Genomic DNA, 19,708 nt, shown 5'->3' with positions numbered 1-19,708 from the left:
ATTCTTGGTGTGGTGTTTCTCACCACTCAAGATTTCTAATTGTCCAAGGAATTAAGGAATTATTAAATCGAAATGAAAGAACATGGCTTTTGAAAAAGGCTAACAAATGAAATATGTCCAGTCTTGTGTCCTGAATCAATAGCACAATGTAGCAGAAAGATATATTTTTAAAAGTATGACTTTACTGGACAGTGGTCTCATGTTCTTCCATTGGTATGTGTAGCAACTCGTGATCCGAGTTTTTCCTTCTCATCTCGAGTATAAACGTATCTTCTCATCAAGTGATTCTGCAAAGACATCCTCCAGCATGTTGGGTTCCGACGTTACACCTTTAGAGGCCCGTTAACTATGGGGACTGTTAAAGATGAGGGCGCAAATAGCCCAACTCATCTTGGGTCATAAAGAAGCCGGTGCCACAAGCCAATAAGAGGCTTGACGCTGATGAATGTGTGCTGGGACAAGCAGGCAACCCTGAACAGCGCACGCTAGAAATGAAACCGCGGGGATATAAAATGGACACCTGACCTAGACTGATGGACAGACTACGCGAGTGCAGGGGAAGCACAGAGGAAGAGTTTAATTGAGACGACTTAAACGCATTCAAGATGTGGGACAAAGAGCAGTCAGGACTTTTAAATGCAGGCAACAGTCTGATTAATATTCAGGTTATGTAAGGCCTTGTAAAGATGCACAGAAATATGCTCTTATTTGAACTCCGAATAATCCGATCAAGGCTGTTGGACTTAATCCTTTCATATTCGGATCTCGTTCATATATACCCATTCAACTAGTCCGATTTCTTGCACGCATTGCTGTCTTTCCTTCTAATATTCAATTCAATTCGAAGGTTATCGTCATATGCACGGTAAAGAGCCACGTTTCCCTATACAGTGGAACCTCGGTTCTCGACCATAATCCGTTCCAGAACCCTGTTCGAAAACCGATTTGTTCGATCATTGAAATCATTTTTCCCATTAAAAATAATGTCAATCGTTTTAATCCGTTCCAACACCTTGAATGTTTACCTTGAATGTTTAACGTAAACTAAAGATAACCCAGGCTAATCGTACGTTCGCGTTATCGTAATCTTCCGTACAAAAGATTCCCCTAACATGAACGTGTAAAAATAAAAAAATCAGGTCGTTTACAAGTCATTTAGCACCCGGGTCTCCACAACAAGTAGTGAGCGGTTCATTGGAAAGGGGGCTCCGTTCCAACACCCTGAATGTTGGGTTCCGTTCCAACACCCTGAATGTTTAAATTGAATGTTTAACGTAAACAAAGCTAACCCAGGCTAATCGTACGTTCGCGTTATCGTAATCTTCCGTACGAAAGATTACGCTAACACGAACGTGTAAACATAAAAAAAAAAGGATAAAGAAAAGAATTGTAAATAGGATTTCTTACCTTTGTGGTAGTCAGCAGAAGAGATAAGTGTTGGTCACGAAAAGAGCGATCTACACCCGTACGGCGCTCAGCATCGCATCCTAGCGTACGCACTCACGCATTACCGGCGTTCGAACTCCTATTTTTGGACCGAACAGCGAAGCAAGAATTTCTCATAATTTTTGGTCGAACTCCGATTTGTTCGAACTGAGAGGCGTTTGAAAACCGAGGTTCCACTGTACAATGAAATTCTTACTTTGCTGTCCACACAGTTGCCATCGTGATAGAACCAAGAAACTATATAAAAAAAAATATCACCAATATTTCTATCTATCTAGCTATCTACCTTGGTCATATCCCTCAAGAGGGGTGACCGACAGCAAGACAAACACATACAAAAACAAAGAAAATAAAAAGGAACAAAAATAGAAAAAAACACACAAACATTTTTGACAATGGCCAACCCAAATGCCCAAACACCCAAACAAATTAGGTACCTCGGCACCTAAATTGGTCAAGCTTTCGTCCCTCCAGATGAAACGGGACACAAGAAGCGGCCATGTCACTCCGGTCAGGGTGACACAGCACACTCTTTTGTTCAACAGCAGGGCTTGACAGCTTTCACTGGTTTACCCCTGCCGCATCATACAGGTGCCCTGCCCATCCCTCAGAACGCGTCCAAACATCCCATTATCCTTTTACGACACCTCTCCACTCATTCCTATCACCAAAAAGAGCTCTGGCTTTCACTAGATTTAGACCTCTTTCCTGCAGTGCACTCATAACACCATCCATCCACGTCAATCGCAGCCTTTCTCTTGGTCTCTTTATATTTCCTTCTGCTCTGTGGATATTCTTCAACATTCTCTCCTCATCCATCCTCTCCATGTGTCCAAACCAACCGAGTACTCTCTTATCCACACGCTTGCTCAGTTCCACTACTACTCCAGTTCTGTCTCTCACAATTTCATTTCTCAATCTATCCAATGTTGTCACTCCTAACATACTCCTCAAACACTTTATCTCAAAAACATTTAATTACCTTCTTAAATCTGCATGCAGGCTCCAAGTCTCTGCACCATACAACACAGTCGGCACAATAACACTCTCATACAGTCCCCTCTTAACATCCATACTCATACTGTTGTTGCTCATCTCATCAGAGCACCCAAAACCTTGCTTCCTTGATTCACTCTGTGCAATACCTCGCACTCCATTCCACCAACTGCAGCCACATCACAACCCAAGTACCTAAAGCTTTCAACTTCTTCCAACACCTGTCCATGTAACCTTATTTCTAACGCCATGATTACGAATATTAAAATTTATTACGAATATTAAAAAGATAAAAATACAAGATTAACTCAAGATGAGTTAAGGTAATAAGATAAAACACAGTTGAAAGTGACTGTAGTGCAAGGATAAGATTATATACAAACATAATAAATATATCGATTAGTAGACTCATTGTTTCAATAGTCGCCGACTATCCATCATCCTCCATCATCTGCACTGCTTATCCTCCGTAGGGTCGCGGGTGTGCAAGAGCCCATCCCAGTTATCCTCGGGCAGTGGGCTGGGGACACCCTGAACTGGTTGCCAGCAAGTCGCAGGGCACACAGAGACAGACAACTCACACACTCGTTCACACCTAGGGACAATTTCGACCGGTTAATTGACCTGAAATGCATGTTTTTGGAATGTGTGAGGAAACCGGAGTGCCCGGAGGAGGCACGGGGAGAACATGCAAACTCCGCACAGGAAGGCTGGTAGCTGGATTTGATCCCATGACCTCAAAACTGTGCCACGGACATGCTAACCACTTAGCCTAGTCGGCGACTCGTCAACTATGAGAATAGTGTGCCGAATGAGCTTCAGCTTGCATTAAGTGAGAGATTGAAGAACTTTTGCAGACTCACCTGCAGAGACATGGGAGGGGTGACGGGCGAGGGTAGGCTCCGGGCAGGCGACTGGTTGGGTCGGTGCGACGGGGGTGACTGCGGCGGATGCCCGGACGTCGAGGAGCAGGTAGAACCCGGAGACGGCACCGACGACTGTTGCTGGCCCGCCGGGCTTATATGATGGTGCTGGGACGACACTTGGCTCTGGTGCTGTTGGTGATGGTGGTGCATCTGTTGGAGCTGCTGCAGGTGTTGGAGTTGCGAGTTCAGGGTTGAGGTAGCTGTCGGTAAAACAAGCGGTCCAATCAACACGTGACAAGTTGACCTGTATACCCAACAAGCTATACCTGCAGTTGACACGCACAAGGTGTGAGGCGAAAGCAAGACTCCGAGCTGTGGCGTATGTAAATTGCCAGGAGCCACAACAAGGTCCGGTGGGGTTTCTCCCTCGCTCACTTCAAGTACGTTGAAGTTAGAAGGACAAAGATGACACCGTTTCCGTCTAACGAGTCAAAAGTCTTCCTTGTCACTAAGAGGATCATCACATCCAGTTTAATGTCTCGAGACAATTATCTCTTTCTGCAGACTTCAGGAACATTACCCAATTGGTAATGGTGCCTTGCTAGAACCCCATATAAATGCTTCAAAAGATCGATACTGATCCGATACTTTTTGCTAGGAAATATCATGTTCATTGGATTATTGTCCCCCCTTGCGTTAATTTATAATCACAATAAACACGGCACAAAGACCTAAGGCGCTAGAAATGTTTCATATTTTAATAAATAACAGCAAATCTAACTAGCAGTGTAAAAATCAATATAAATATTTCTATTACAGCTGTTTCAGAATTAAAGCAAAAGCAAAAATCAGTCAAATCAAAAGTGCAATAAGTGTATAAAATACATTATAAATACATTTAGGACTGTAGATAAATATATTCGACAAAATATGCCCCAGAACAAAAGTCACAGGAGCCAAACCACCAAAAAAAGCATACAAATTGGTAGTGAATACCGAGACAACTAAAATACCTTCCATGACACAATATTTTGAAGCTAAAGTCAGTCATCCAAATAAATTGTAAACATAAATGAATCCAATTTGAAAGTTTAAACTCTTCAGTAGGGTCGCGGGGTGCTGGAGCACATCTAGCTAACTTCGGGCAGTGGGCAGGGGGCACCCTGAACTGGTTGCCAGCCAATCGCAGGGCACACAGGGACAGACAATTCTCTCGCCCATTAACACCTTGGGACAATTTGGACCGGCCAATTAACCTGACATTTATGTCTTTGGACTTTTGGAGGTTTTAGAAGGAATCACACTCAAGCACAGGGAGAACATGCAAACTCCGCACAGCAGAATTCGATCCCATGACCTCAGAACTGTGCAGCGGACGCGCTAACCACTCACCCACCGTGCCGCCACTTTTACTAATCATTTTATCAAAAAGGGCATGCCTTCTGGCATACAAACAACAAGATCAAACCTGGACTAAATCGGAAACCTTAAAGAGAATTCTTAATGCGTTCTGGTGTTTCCTTTAATTCCCGAGTGTGATAAAATGTTATTTTAATCAGGTTAAATCCGCGTTTGGGCTTAAACTATGAAACCTTGTTTGAAAGGATTGGAGTCACTCAGACAATTTTGTGTTTTCAATGGAAAAAGTCCCACTTCAATTTCTCAAATGTGTTTTTTGCCCATATTTTACTCTTCCTTTTGTTGAGTAGTCTCAGGTATGGCTTTTTCTTTGCCACTCTGCCTTGAAGGCGAGCATTTCTGAGACACCTCTTCACCAAAAATGTTGAAACTGGTGTTTTGTAAGTACCATTTTATGAAATTGCTTGTAACAAGTCTATCTCTCAAACGAGAGACTCTAGTGTACTTGTCCTCTTGCTTAGTTGTGCAGCGGGGCCTTCAAATTCTGCTTAGGGCCTGTTCTCTGAAGGGGAGTAGTGCACACCATTAGGGGAGATCTTATATTTCTTGGCCATTTCTCAAATAGAATAGCCTTCAGTTCTAAGGACATAGTCTGTACAGTTTTACATAAACGTTGTCTTTTACTGGCCATTCCATAAGCAAGTCTGAAAGTCATGTCCACAAATGCAACACTCCATAGACTCTACGGATTCAATAGAACCTCAGTTTTATAGCTTTTCTAACCGTTTTCAGCTGAGTTAACATCATCGCACAAGGGTTTTCTAATCATCCATTAGCCTGCTATTACAATTAGCAAACACAATGTATGATTAGAGAATTGGAGTGATGGTTTCTGGAAACAGGCCTCTATATGCCTCTGTAGGTATTGCATTGAACACATTTGCAGCTGAAATGGTCATTTACTATATTAACAAAGTATGAAGTGTGGTTCTGATAGTTTTTATATTCTCTTCATTGAAAAATCAACCATAGTGCCTTTCCTTCGAAAGCAAGATATTTCTGGGCGACCCCAAACTTGATTCTACAGACACTCCCCTACTTACGACCATTCGACACTTGGACATTGCTGTAAGTTACATTTTGTATTGTGCACCTTTTTCCGAGTACAGGACATTACTGTAGTGCTTTTTTCTGCCACTACCAGCGTGTGGCGCTGTGAGAGCTCACCCAGCATCCACCCCAAAGAAGAAATCCAGCTTCTACTTCATAGTTCGTGTGTAAACATTCTATACTGTATCTACAGTGTGCTAAAAACTTTGACCTTTTTATTGTTTAATATCAGTGCACCTATTCAATATGGTTGATGTAAAGTGTAAAGAAGAGGCGAGCCGTTTCTTTTGAAATGAAAGTGGAATAAGAAAGCTTGATGCGGTTGAGAAACTGGTCGTATCGCTTTTTTTACCACAGAGGAGGACCTCTTGAAGTCCATCTTCTAAAAGTAAGTTAGACTTAACTTTATTTATCTTCATAGAGCATATCATTTTATGAAATGTTTATTTTTGAGTACAAAACAATACAGGTTATGTATACTAGCCTCAAACATAGAAAATATAGCACTGAAGCAACTTACAAACAAATTCAACTTATGAACGATCGTCCGGATCTTATTTGTAAGTAGGGCAGCGTCTGTATGTCTGGTTCTGCCCATTTTACTTTAAGGACAAATATTAAAGAAAAAAAAAACAACCTTGTTAAAGTTATTAAACGACAAGACATTCATCATAACTGATCCCAGAGGAAAATTGACGACAGATCCTGAGAAAAAAATGAATGAACGAATGAATTCATTTTTCAAACACGAGAAAACAGAAAAAAAACAAAACAACAAGTCAAAAAACAATAGTATCGTATTATGTGTTTTTTTTATTTATTTTTTTATCTTTATTATTCTAGTTTTTATAATGTTGTTTTTTATTGATGTTCACCACATTTTGTGTATTGTTACTCAATGCTAAATCTATTGCAACCTGGTCATCCTGGAAGGAGGATTACTTCTTGGGGTTTCTCATTTCCCCTTATGCTAAGATTTTTTAGTTTTTCCTTGCCTGCATGTGGGCTTAAGATCAGGGGATGGTGTGATTATAACCTATGCAGTCTGTTGAGACAGTTTGTGATTAAGGCATATAGAAAAGTGACTTGACTTCACTTGAAAAGGAATAGGAAGAAGCATATGCTTATTTCCAGGGTTGGGTAGGGTTACTTTAACTGGATTACTTTCAATTACTTTTGGATTACTCCAATACCAAATATGCTAATAAAAGACAAAATAACCTAAATATGAATAAAATGACTAGATTTTGTGCAGGCTTGGGGAGTAACGGAATACGTGGAACGGCAAAAATTATGTTGGCAAGCTGTTTGGATTTATTTTCATTTTGTTTCTGTCGCATTTTATGTTAGTTTTGCCGGAGATCAAAGAGATCAAAGCCAGGAGAGAAAGCTTACCACGTGTTGTGAGTCATCATTTTATTCATATTTAGTTTATTTTGTCTTTTATTAGCATATTTGGGATTGGAGTAATCCAAAAGTACCGTATTTTCCGCACTATAAGGCGCACCTAAAAGCCTTTATTTTTTTCAAAAGCTGACCATGCGCTTTATTTATGGATAAATATTAAGTCGCAAAGTCCGACTAGATTTTCCCCTGAACGCCAAGTAGTCCGCGGTGTATGCTGGGATTTATTTACCGGCGTTTCATTGGCTAACCATTGTGTCAATCATCAGTTGAATCGATCACTACTGGCTAAAATTATTCAGAGGTCAAGGGGCGGATCCTTTTTATCATTTACAGGCTGGCATAGGCTGAAGCGGCAAAACAAAGCCTGCAATTGGCCGAAAAAGATGAATGTGTGTAGCACGTGGTTGACGGCATACAGAAAGCGTTTTTTACTATTCTGTATTTGTAAATATTTTATTCTCCTGGATTTACTACACTCACGGATATAAGAGGAGCATGGCTGCACATTATTATTGAACACAACGACTTCGGTGAGCTACTCTGGCTATATATTTTTCCTGTATCTTGTTTCAGACTGAACTCGATGTTTCTGTGATAAGCGGTGCAGATAATGGATGGAATGGAGTGTCTATTTTTAAATTAAACTCAATTCCAAGTGTTTATTGTCATATGCACAGTAAAGTTGCAAGCGAAAAAGAAAATAGAAACTAAGGAATGGTTGGCATTTCTTGAATCCCAAGACTTTAACCTTCCAAATGATGGAACGATGCATTTGAGTGACATCGTACGGACACCGCATCCGCACGTGTTATCGACACGTATTTGCGTCTTTGCAAGCTTTGGGAATGTTAAGGGGGTAATAAGTTTGACTCAACTATCTGACTGTTTTCTCGACGTTCCCATTGTAGCGCCTTATAATCCGGTGCGTCTTATGTATGTGAAATATAGGACCAAAAACTATTTTTTCATGGTGCGTCCTATAACCCGGTGCGCCTTATAGTGCGGAAAATACGGTAATTGAAAGTAATTAAGTTAAAGTAACCCTACCCAACCCTGTTCATCATTATCATTGATTCGAATTTGTCTCAAAACCCAAAACACCGTCTCCAACACCAAGCAGAGGCTCGGCTTTCGCAGTGACAAACTGTTAAGCTCTCCTTACAAAGCGGAATCCAAAAGTAGAAAACACGAACGCAGTCGAAGGCGGCTCTGTCAGAAAATTATAGAAAACGCGGGCGAGATCAAAGGCGACTAGAGAATATCCTCCGGCGTGGACCATTACGGTGAGAAACAAGCGGCGGGCGCAACAACAAGACGAGGCAAAAGCAAACAAATACAGAGGGAATATGGAAGAAGCCCCTTGTGGCCTTATTATCAGAACCGCGCTGCAGGTACAATATACTTCAACAGCGAGGCTTTCTAAACGCTGTCATCTTGTTCAGGATGTCAGGCCTTTTGACCCACCGCCGAGTGTACGATGTCCACGTCGGCGTTCCCTTTTCTTGATTGTGTCACGTAATCCGCACGGTCGCTTGTTCTGGTCTAATTGTTTGCTGGCATGATGGAGTGGGGCCCCGAAAGATGGCGGATAGCTTGTTACATCGCAAAAAGTCTCTGATACTGGCTGTCACAGACCAGGAACGGAGACAAGACCCAGTAGCGTTCGTTTTCTCAGTTTTTATTGATTAGAGGGAGAGCGGGGCTTGCTTCCACCATCCGATGGCTGACGGACAAGGGGAGCGGGCGATGAGGAAGTGGCACTTCTGTTCTAGCGAGGAGGATCGGAGACAGGCGGGAATTATAAGTCGCCAGCCAGGGCTGGAGAGCAAAGAAGGTGTCAAGTTCGGAAACAAGGTTGGCAACATGAGGCAGGCAGGCAACAGGGCAAAACAGGTCAGGTAACAGGCAGGCAGAACGGGGCGAAGTCAGGTCCGGAAAAAGGTTGGCAACAAAGATCAGGCAGAGAAAAGCAAGACAGGAACAGAGTCGGACGAAAAGGCTTACTGAGCTGGTGGCAACAGTTCGCATAACGATCTGACGGCTTCCTCTTGATGTCTGGATGGCAGAACAGGGCAGAATCTGGTCCAGAAACAGGTCGGCAACGGGGATCAGGCAGAGGTAAACAAGGCAGGAAAAATGTCTGAAAGAGTCAGTATGCCTAGCTGGGAGCATCGGTTCGCAACGTTCTGACGGTGTTCTCTTTAAAGCCGGGGGTTTAAAAAGAGAGCATCAGCCAATCAGCTGTCCAGGTTGTTGGCGCCAATTAAGCAGTCGCAGGTGCTCTGAATTGGTAATCATGGCATTGGCAAGCGAAGCTTTCAGTTTTACAGATGAAGGACTCCTGTCATACTCTGTTGATGTAAATAATCAAGGAACATTAATTAAGCAGTCCTCACCGGCGGTAGGCCGTCATTGCAAGGCCTTCTCCGCTGGCCCAAAAATATCAGACTCATGTGATGTTATCCATTTTTACTTCGGCAATACTTAATAAATCGAAATTGTCTGGAAGCTTCCTTTCATTGCTTCTCCTTGGTTGCTGCTTCTATATATTCAAGCATTTAACAAATCACATCTCAGCCTTTAGTTGTTGCTAGGTTAAGAAATCTAGCAGAGGCCTTCACAAAAATTCCTGAAGGCCATGTACATAAACATAAGTGTTTGATGAAACTGTTGCTTTTGTCATGATTGCTGATTCGGGGCACCTGCGACTGCCACGTTGGCGCCAACAGCCCTAGTCGCTGATTGGCTCCCTGACCTTTTTTAAACCCCCGCCTTCCAAGAGGAAGCTGTCAGACCGTCTGCGAACCTATGCTTTCAGCTAGGCAAGCTCTGCACTATCCAACATTCTCCTGCCCTGTTTTCTCCTGCCTGATACCTGTTGCCGACCTGTTTTTAGACCCGTTTCTATCTTGCTCTTCTGCCCAGGCCATCGACCTGTTTTGCCCTGTTCCCTGCCTAAATCCTATTGCCGACCTCTTTTCTGGACTGATTACTGACCTTTCTCCTCCGTCCCGGCCATCGACCTGTTTTCCCGCTGCCTACGACTACCCTTGCTCGTCACGGAAGTGCCACTTCCGCATTCCTGCCACCAGCTACCCGTGTCCGACAATCATCGGATTGTGAAAGCAAGCACTGCTCTCTCTTTAGCAATAAAACTGAGTAAAACAATCGCTATTGGGTCCTGTCTTCGTTTCTGACTTGTGACAGCTTTAGCCAGTCAAGGTTCAAGTTGGAGGAACAGCACTTGCTAGTGGTCCTTAGGAAAGGTCGGTCAGCAGTTTCATAAACTGTGATTAGATAGGGGGTAATTACCTATCAAAGCAAGCACTCCAACAACTGTTAATCATGAAGAGAATGAGCTGCAGAAGTAAACATATTGTATTGATTTAGTATTGAAATGCCAGAAAACTCAGAAGCGAGCAAGTTGCAAATGAAGAAAGTTTTGTCCGCCACTTTCACCCTAGAGGTAAGATCTTAAGTCCGAGCCCGGGCCCAACCCCATCAGAATTTCGGGTTGGGTCAGGCTTAAAATGTAAATCATTACCTTCTCTCTCTCTGAATTTTTATATTTATTACCATCCGCCGTCACTGTTCTTCTTTGTCTCTGTTTGTACAGTCTATCGATCCTATCCAAGTATTTCCTTAGTATGGATAATATCGATATTTGAATCGATCCACCCACCCCCATGTTAAGCATTACCTCCACACAAGATTTACCAATGGGATCAGCTCATTTGTTTTAAAGCGTCGAAACCACTGATTTATGTTCTCACAAGCCAAAGCCAAATTGACAATTGCGTTGATAATTACAAACCTTTCAGGAGACTATTTTCCTCCTAAAGAGGTTAAACCTGGGAAAATGGAGAGCGTGGAGTGTTTGAGATCAATGAAAACCGAAAACACTTTACTTTTCCACACAAAAAAACGTTTAGTGTCTTCAAATGATCTGGTTATAGGTCCAGTATGTCAATACCTGCGTTAGATTAATGTTTCTGGTTCTAGAAATGAAGAGTCCATCACTCAGAAAAAATGTACAAGTGCTGCCAGAAATGAGATCACTGAGCGCAGTGGATCAGGATCGTTATGGAAGGTCATTCGTACTCTGAGGATTAGCGAGAGAAAGTTCGCTAGTGTAAATAAAGGGGAACTTGGTGTGCACTCTCATTTCACGTACGACAGTGGACTAAGCTACCTACTTAAAACATTCTCGATCAGGGGTGGGTAAACTATGGCCCGTGTGCCACATGCAGCCCATCAGGCTTCATCATCTGCCTTGCCCAACAAAAAAGTTTAAAATAATGACAATATATCTCATCTCATCTCATTAGCTGCACCGCTTATCCTCAGTAGGGTCGCGGGGGTGCTGGAGCCCATCCCAGCAATCATCGGGCAGTGGGCAGGGACACCCTGAACTGGTTGCTAGCCAATCGCAGGGCACACGGGGACAGACAACTCGCTTGCTCAGTCACACCTAGGGACAATTTGGACCGGCCAATTTACCTGAAATGCCTGTTTTTGGAATGTGGGAGAAAACCGGAGTTACCGGAGGGAACCCACGCAAGCACGGGGAGAACATACAAACTCCGCACAGGAAGTCTGGAGCTGGATTTGAACCCACGCAGGAGGTTCCCAAGACATGAACTGTGCCGCACATGCGCTAACCACTGCCTCACCGTGCTGCCCCATGACAATATACATTATAGTAAATAAAATATTACTAGTAAAAAAATATTTATTTTATTTGTTGGTGCCACCTTGGTCCCTGTTATCCCTTTGTGTATTTTCAAGAAAAATACTACTGCAGAAATACTAGCCAAGTCATGTTTATTTGTATAGCCCTTAATCACAATACTACTACAGGCAACATTGCACACTCCCCTGATCTAAAACCTAAATGATGGCAGGGAAAAGCTCAAAAACCTCAGTATGACCAAAATGAAGAAACTTTGAGAAGGGTTTCAACCAATCAGGTTTCGATGTGGTGGAGCCAGGGCCTTCTAGCTGGCTTAGAGAAATGTCAGTGGTTTCACAAACTATGATTGGCTACAATATTTACGAAACAAAATATTACGTTTAGTGCTTAAAACAAGGACCTAATATATTATTTTGCTTTCATTCTGAAAATAAAAATTACGATAGATACACCACAAAAATACTATTTCATTAATAGTATAGTACAAAATTAAAGTACAAAAATGCAAAAGAAATACTACAAGATAATGCAATGAAAATACTACAAAAATACTTCAGAAATACTACATAAATATCACTTCATCAATACTCTAATGCAAAAATTCCACCACAGAAAAATGACAACATAGATATTACAAAAATACAACTACAACAATATTCCCAAAACACTACAGATATATTACAAAAATGATACAATGGAAATACTGGAAAAATTCTATAGAAATACAAGAAAAATACTCCATAAATCGGATTCGACATTTTTACAGTGAAGGATTTCATACGTTTTACTACAAAATATTTTATACGAGTAAATACAAGTTACATTTATCGAGTGCAATGAAGATTTTCACCGGGTAGGCTGAAGTTCAATGACAGTTCACGCTGATTCAAATTCTGAATGTTTTGGCTGGGGAATTTTGATAACAGAACTCTGACGCAGATAGGGAGGCATTGTTTGGAGAAGTTATTTTGATAAGCGTTTTGCTGTTATGCGTTTTTTCAGACATCGAGGCGAGGGGGCTTTCCTGGCACGCCCATGGGAGGAGCCGGCACACCGGCTTGCGGAGGGACGTGGGTCGAGAGAAGAACTTCAGAAGATCGAGAGGGAGATCCAGAGAGAAGGTTTGACGGAGACACGAGCGACACTAGTTCGGCTAATTCAGCTAATTCGATGGAGTTCACTTAGTTAAATTGTTTAAGAAATTAAATCTGCCCCCGTGTGGAAATGCCGGTCTCTTGCCCATCTTTTCCCATCAAGAAATGAGCATGCATTGTTAGGTGAAGGAAGGTTGTGTTTGGTTAATGGAGTCAGATAACTAATTTGAACAATTTGGTAAACGGTACATTTTTAATATTTAATTCCTGACAACAGCTATATATCGGAATTTTGATTTTTACCTACAAATGTAAGTATTTGGCTATAGGAGTACGGGGTATTTAATCGTTTTCGATTAATTGAACTGCACTGCTGCAGTACAGTCGTAATTCCTTGCAAGAGAATCATTGGACAAACACATTTGCAATTATAAAAGGACTGACTTGAATTGTCTCATGGCGCTCACTGTATTCAATATTTTGATTCGATTAAATATATTTGATTCATTTCATATTTCATATATTTTATATATCAGGAACATTCAGCTCAACGAGTGGGTAGATCATTTTGTGAGTAGCTCACATGCTGAAAAGGCGGGAGCACCCCTGAATCAGGTCATCCTCGGTAAAGTGCAGCCTGCAAAAGCGTCTTGTCTTTCTTTAACTGAAATGTTACACAAGCTAGATAATGTCTCCCTTTTTCGTGAGGCCGCTCGGCCCTAGGACCTCCGTGGGTGCAGAGGGGCTTCCGTAGGCATTCGAGGGTGGGTGCGCTGGCGGCTTTCCGCTAAAAGGAAATCGACTTTCATTCCTCTCGGATTTTTTTTTACTTTAGAGGGGAATATATATATCTAACGTGTGACAAGAAAAGGTTAAAAGCTACAAATCTTATTAACCACAAATCTGAAAGGAACTTCGAGGCCCTCGATAATACGAGCGAAAATAGGGTACCTTCTCGTTTCTTCAGTTTCCTCGTGTCGAGGTTTTTGAGTTTTCCCTTGCCCTCTTGTGGGGTTTGGATCAGGGGATGGTGTAATAATAGTCTGTAGTCTTAAAATTGAATATTCATTTCGTTTTTTGTGTCAAAAAAATCAGGAAAAAATATTTGAGTCTTTCAGTTTATGATCCCTTCAAACCAGAGTATCAAACTGATTTTCAGCAGAGGTTTGTTGACGGACTGACAAAGGGTGAGTGAGAGCACTGAGCTTAAATTGGAGAGGAGCCAATCAGTCAACAAGGCCCCGCAACCACTAGGGGGCCCCAAAGAGCGGTTGACTTTTTTTGCAGCCAACTTTGTCACTATTGTCACTTTCTGTGTCCACTCCAATATACCTATACGGAAATACGACAAAAATACTACGCAGTTTAACATTCATGTAGTAGCAGTACCACGTAAAGTAAAGTAGATCGGGTCCTTAATCCATACAGTTGTGCAATAAAATGTTAAAATTATTATTTGACAGTAGTCAAGTCAAGTCATTTTTATTTGTATAGCCCTTAAACACAAAGAGTCACAAAGGGCTTCACAGGTTATTACGCAGACTATTTTTTTCAGACTATTATTACACCATCCCCTGATCTGGAACCAACATGAGGGCAAGAAAAACTCAAAAAAACTCAAAATGAGGAAAATGAAGAAACCTTGAGAAGGGACCGCACATGTGGTATCCCCCTTCCAGGATTACCAGACAGCAAAGGATACAGAGATATTGTCCACGAAAAGTATAGGTTATTCATATGCTATAGCGTAGAAGTGAGCAAGTCCATGTATGATTTTGTATAATACTAAGAGAACCTTGAAATCACATCTTAGGCTAATAGGGAGCCAATGCAGGTTAGCCAAAATCGGCGTGATGTGATCTGACTTTTTTGTCCTAGTTAAAAGCCTCGCTGCGGCATTTTGTACCAGCTGAAGACTCTTGATTCTTGACTTCGGGAGACCAGAGAGTAGTGAGGTCCCAGCTCGTCTTCACCAGCTCGGGCGCACCCTAGTGTTCAAATTGCTAATTGAGCACACTGGATGCTTATTGACTTTCCAGTGTCTGATTGTCTGCTTTAAAGAGTGGAGATCGCCGCACCTCACTCACCAGTCAAGTCTGAACTTCTGTAAGACTTTGCCTTTTCACCAGCCGCTTTTTTTGGACTGTGTTTTCCTGGTTTTTTTCCCTTCCTTTTTCGGAGCGCTTTGTGTTTGTTCCCCTTCCCCAATTAAACACTCTCAAATTCCTGTTCATGTCCTCTATTGTACACTGCCTCGTAACACAACGGTACTTTTTATTTATTAAACAAATACCTGAGTCAGTTTTTGAGTAATAAATAAATCATTTAATACAGTTTTCTACTTCACAGTTTTAGAATGTCGCCTGACATTTTTGGAACTCAACCCCCGCAAAAATAAGGAGTTACTGCATGGAGTATAGTACTTTGAATTTGTGCTACTCATGCAGACTGCTTACTATTTGTATTCTATATTACCCACCTGATTGGGGGCAGCCGCAGCTCAGGAGGTAGAGTGCTTGTCTTTGGAACAAGAAGTCGCAGGTTCAATTCCCTGCTCCCAAATGTCAAGGCGTCCTTGGGCAAGACACTGAATCCCTAATGCCCCCGATAAGCAGCCTTGCATGGCTGATGCTGCTATTGGCGTGTTTCAGAGGGGCCACATCTCATTTTATTGTGATTTTGTTGGTTTTTATACCCTTTTCTGCCCGTAATAATGAAGCCCAAGAAAGTTAGTGTTAAGGGGAAGGGTGTGTGGAAAACAGTGATGACAATGATAAAGTCAAAAAAGGAATACAAAAATGGCGTACGAGCGTCTTGCACCGAAGCGCTGCAAGGTACAGTAAATGGTATAAGAAGGTTGTATTTTTCGCTTTTTATCGGTATATTCATATTTTGTATGGGAGTCTGTGTGAATGGGTAAGTGTGAAGCACATTGTAAAGCACTTTGGGAGGTCTTCATTGAGGTCTTCATTCCATTTGGGGTGTTCTGAAAGGAATGAGGAGACAGCCGTGAAATGTTTGTGTTTTTTCGTTTTTAAACGTCACAAACACGTTGGAACACTCAAGTAGCCATTCCTCCTGGCATATTCCCGCCTCTTGGGTTATTACAATGAATGGTTTGACGAAACGCGGTATAATATTAGCCAAATAGGGATCTTGGGCTTTTGTCCTTGGACCCCCAACACAACACACCTTCCAGTGCTGGCTTGCTGTTATTAGCGAATGCTTACAGGCCCATCATGCATCGTCGGAGCTGCCCTGAGTAAAAGCCTCATGCAAAATTTATGTTCATGCGGCTGTTTCAGGGGGAGGAAAATCAATATTTGGGAGGGGGCATGTTGGTGGGTGGGGGGTGTGAGATGCACAGAGATGACTGAGTGCTCTCCGGACTGACAGTAAAAGCCCAGAGAGATTGAGTTTGGCGCTCTACATTAAGGACGAGTCGCTTTCACGATATTCCTCGCCTTAAATTATCATTTCTTGGTTTAGGAATCAGAACATTTTTTTCACACGTCGCGCAAAAAACAACCGTTTATGAAATTTGTTAAACATGTACATGAAATTTACTTGGAGCGAATCTATACGATTATCCTGGGATCGATGCAATTTCCCAGAGCGCAACACTTTTACCGAGACCACAAAACCCCGCTATCTCGAAAAAGAAGGTGCTGGGTCCTCTCAAAGTGTATGCCGAGTGTGAGACCGATAAGTACACTTTGAACACCTCTCCCTACCTGGCCTGCTTCCGCAGTCTTCCTGCCAGGCAAAAGAGTGGGCCAAATTGAATTGCTCTAAAATGACAGATAATAATGGGAAATGATATGCCGGGTGTAATTTGTGTGTTAAAGTGGTCTGCTACTGCAGCAACACCACAAATTGACATAAAAACTTGGACATGTTCCTGTTCCCGGAGCCAATCAGTGACAATCTATACGCTATTTACTTGGATCGCATGGATACCAAAACACCTAATACAGTGGTACCTCTACTTCCGAAAGTTTCAGGTTATAAAGAACCTGAATGCGAAAATATTGTCCAAGTCAAAAATACCGAAAAGTACATGCTGCTATTTGCCAATGCCAGATTTTACCGAACGTGAACAAACTGGCTATCGCTTAAAATCTGCCTGGCAAACCAGAGCCCATGCGTTCTTCCAGCATGTTCTCCGTGTCACCGTCACAGTTAAGAGTTCACAGACGAAGAGGAGGAGGGTTTCTGGCAAGATAGTGGGGAAGAGGATGCAGCCGTCATTAAATTATCCCATATTAAAGACATTTAAGCGAAATTCCACAAAGTCTCGGAATTTGTGGAAAGGAATCACCCAGAGAAAGTGTTACATCTGTCACGGACCAGAAACAGACAGAGGACCCAATAGCGTTCGTTTACTCAGTTTTATTGATAAAGATGGAGAGTAGGGCTTGCTTCCACGATCCGATAGTTGGCGGACAAGGGTAGCAGGTGGGAGCGAGGATGAACGTAGATTTGCAGGACTACTAGTCGTTAGCCGGGATGGGAGGGCAAGGGCGGTATCGAGTTCGGAAACAAGGTCGGCAACAGGTGTCAGGCAGGTATCCGGGCAAAACAGGTCGGATGTCGGGGTGGCAGAACAGATCAGAATCGGGTCCAGAAACAGGTTGGCAACGGGGATCAGGCAGAGGAAAACAAGGCATGAAAAATGTCTGAAAGTGTGAGCTTGCCTAGCTGGGAGCATCGGTTCACAACAATCTGACGGTGTTCTCTTAAAAGCCGGGGGTTTAAAAAAACTCTCTTAGCCAATCAGGTCTCAGGGCTGTTGGCGCCAATTGGGCAGTCACAGGTGCCTTGAATCGGTAATCATGACAATATCGCTACTTCAAACGCCGACAAAAGCACACGTCATTGGATCAGTTTTTCAAATAACGCAAAATTGAAAAGTTAATAAATATTTGTATAGTTTCCTTTATTCCTTGTTTTTTTTATATGATGTACCTTTCGTTGTTTGTGTATTGTGCGGTAATCTAATTCTAACATGTATTTGTTTCATGTTCAGATGCTCTTTTATGAATTATTAAAAAAATCTACTGTAGTTTCGCGGGTCTCGGAACGGATTAGCACATTTACATACAAAATGCGTCTCTACCTCAGTGTTCATTTTACCTCTGAAAAGTGATGGGTCCCGGGGACTCGCATGCTCAAAAATGTATGAGTCCCAACAGAGATCTATGGGTCCCCAAAATTTAGTGTGCTCCATGCCCTTACAACCTGTCGTATTTTCCCTTACAAAATACAAAAAATATTTTTTTTTCCAAACATATTTATTTATGTAGTTTAACACGTTATATTGTACATGTGTTTCCTTATATCATATATATTGTGAATGAACATTTTGTTGTGAGACCCTGAGTCGCTCGACATGATTGAGGTTTATTATAAAAAAAGTTCAAAAATGAAGTCGCTTGGACGTTCACTGTAGAAGGAAAAAATACATGCAAATATAATTAAGTAGAATAATACATTTTCTTATTCAAATTATGAATTCATTTTCTGCATTCAATTATTGTAGGTAATATACTGATTAAAGGGATAACCACAAACCTGTCTTTTTTCATTTTCTCCTTTTATACTTCTTAACTTTTTTGTACAACATAATATTTCGTAATATAATGCATCAAAGCAAGCAAGTGAGCCGTTTGAGAGACGGCTCTCTTTAATGAGATGAGCCGAAAAAGCCGGTTCTCTAAAAAGAAACAGACTTTCATACACAACTCGAACTGGAGATCAGCGTGCAGACGAAAACTCGAACCGCGAGACCAAAACAACAATGGCGGATCTGCCTGACGGAAAGTTTGGAGTGCGGTAAATCTTTGTTAAAAAACGATAATGACAATTTCGTGTCAAAAAAGTTGCGTCCTGGGGACGCACGTTGATTTGAGACTATGCGTCCCCAGCAAAAATAATCCGTCTAGGACGCTCCTCCCAGAACGAATGAAATTCATAAGTAGGGGTACCACTGTATCGCCCTTCCCTAATCAAAAGGCAACAAAGGTTTTTGTTGCACTGGAAGAAACGATCCCAAACAACGGCATTTGCTTTCCATTCTTCAGCCTCCTTAATGATTCCCTTTGCCGGGCGGCAGTGGGCTGGTGGAAGCACTTTGATGCCAACCGTCGCCACATGCCCGCCAGCGCCAGGCTGATGCGCTTTAGTGAGTGACACGCAAAAGCAGGCTCTTGTGATTATTAATGCTCTTTAAAAGAGCTCAGAGCAGCTCGCAGCACCCGTCTCACCGACTCCCAGATGACAGGCGACAGAAGAGAACAGCGCCTTGCAGACTCTTAAAACCAAGATTTTAATCTCAATGGCAGACTTCTTGTTTGATTTAGGAAACGGTTTTTGGGAGTTTAGTTACGAAAGAGCAGGCGAAACTGCTATCAGGTGATGTATTAGTTTTAGATGCAGGGACCTCTTGCTACTTCGCTGGTTCACTCCTTCGCGGATTTTTGATTGAATTGTCTTTTGCATTCATATCAACGTATCCTTTAGTGCAGGGGTGTCAAACAGGCGGCCCGCGGGCCAGATGGGGTCCGCTGAGGGATTGAATCCGGCCCGCGAGACAACGCTCAGAGAAGCGCAAGAGAAAAACAAGCTGCAGGTTGAAATATGTCCACTTGATGTTGCCAAAGCCAGGTGCCTCTCACAAATGCTGTACTTGTATTTCTTTCTCTCTCTCTCACTCTCTCTCTTCCTTCCTTTTCTCT

The 19,708-nt window shown here is 42.2% G+C and overlaps 1 protein-coding gene across 3 annotated transcripts in view; it reads right to left on the bottom strand.

The window, feature by feature from the left end:
• Nucleotides 1–19,708, bottom strand: part of pou6f2 (POU class 6 homeobox 2) — a 167,826-nt gene that overhangs the window by 60,468 nt on the left and 87,650 nt on the right. For all 3 annotated transcript variants that reach the window (XM_088322697.1, XM_088322698.1, XM_088322696.1), the window contains exon 5: nucleotides 3,306–3,568. In XM_088322697.1, the coding sequence (XP_088178823.1) occupies nucleotides 3,306–3,568 (263 nt within the window). The remainder of the gene's footprint in view (nucleotides 1–3,305; nucleotides 3,569–19,708) is intronic.

Source organism: Urocampus carinirostris, chromosome 18, assembly GCF_059441175.1.
Source record: "Urocampus carinirostris isolate Australia breed hairy pipefish chromosome 18, RoL_Ucar_1.0, whole genome shotgun sequence".
NCBI lineage: Eukaryota > Metazoa > Chordata > Actinopteri > Syngnathiformes > Syngnathidae > Urocampus > Urocampus carinirostris.
The sequence above is the reverse complement of the archived record's forward strand: the minus strand, read 5'-3'. Positions and strand labels throughout refer to the sequence as shown.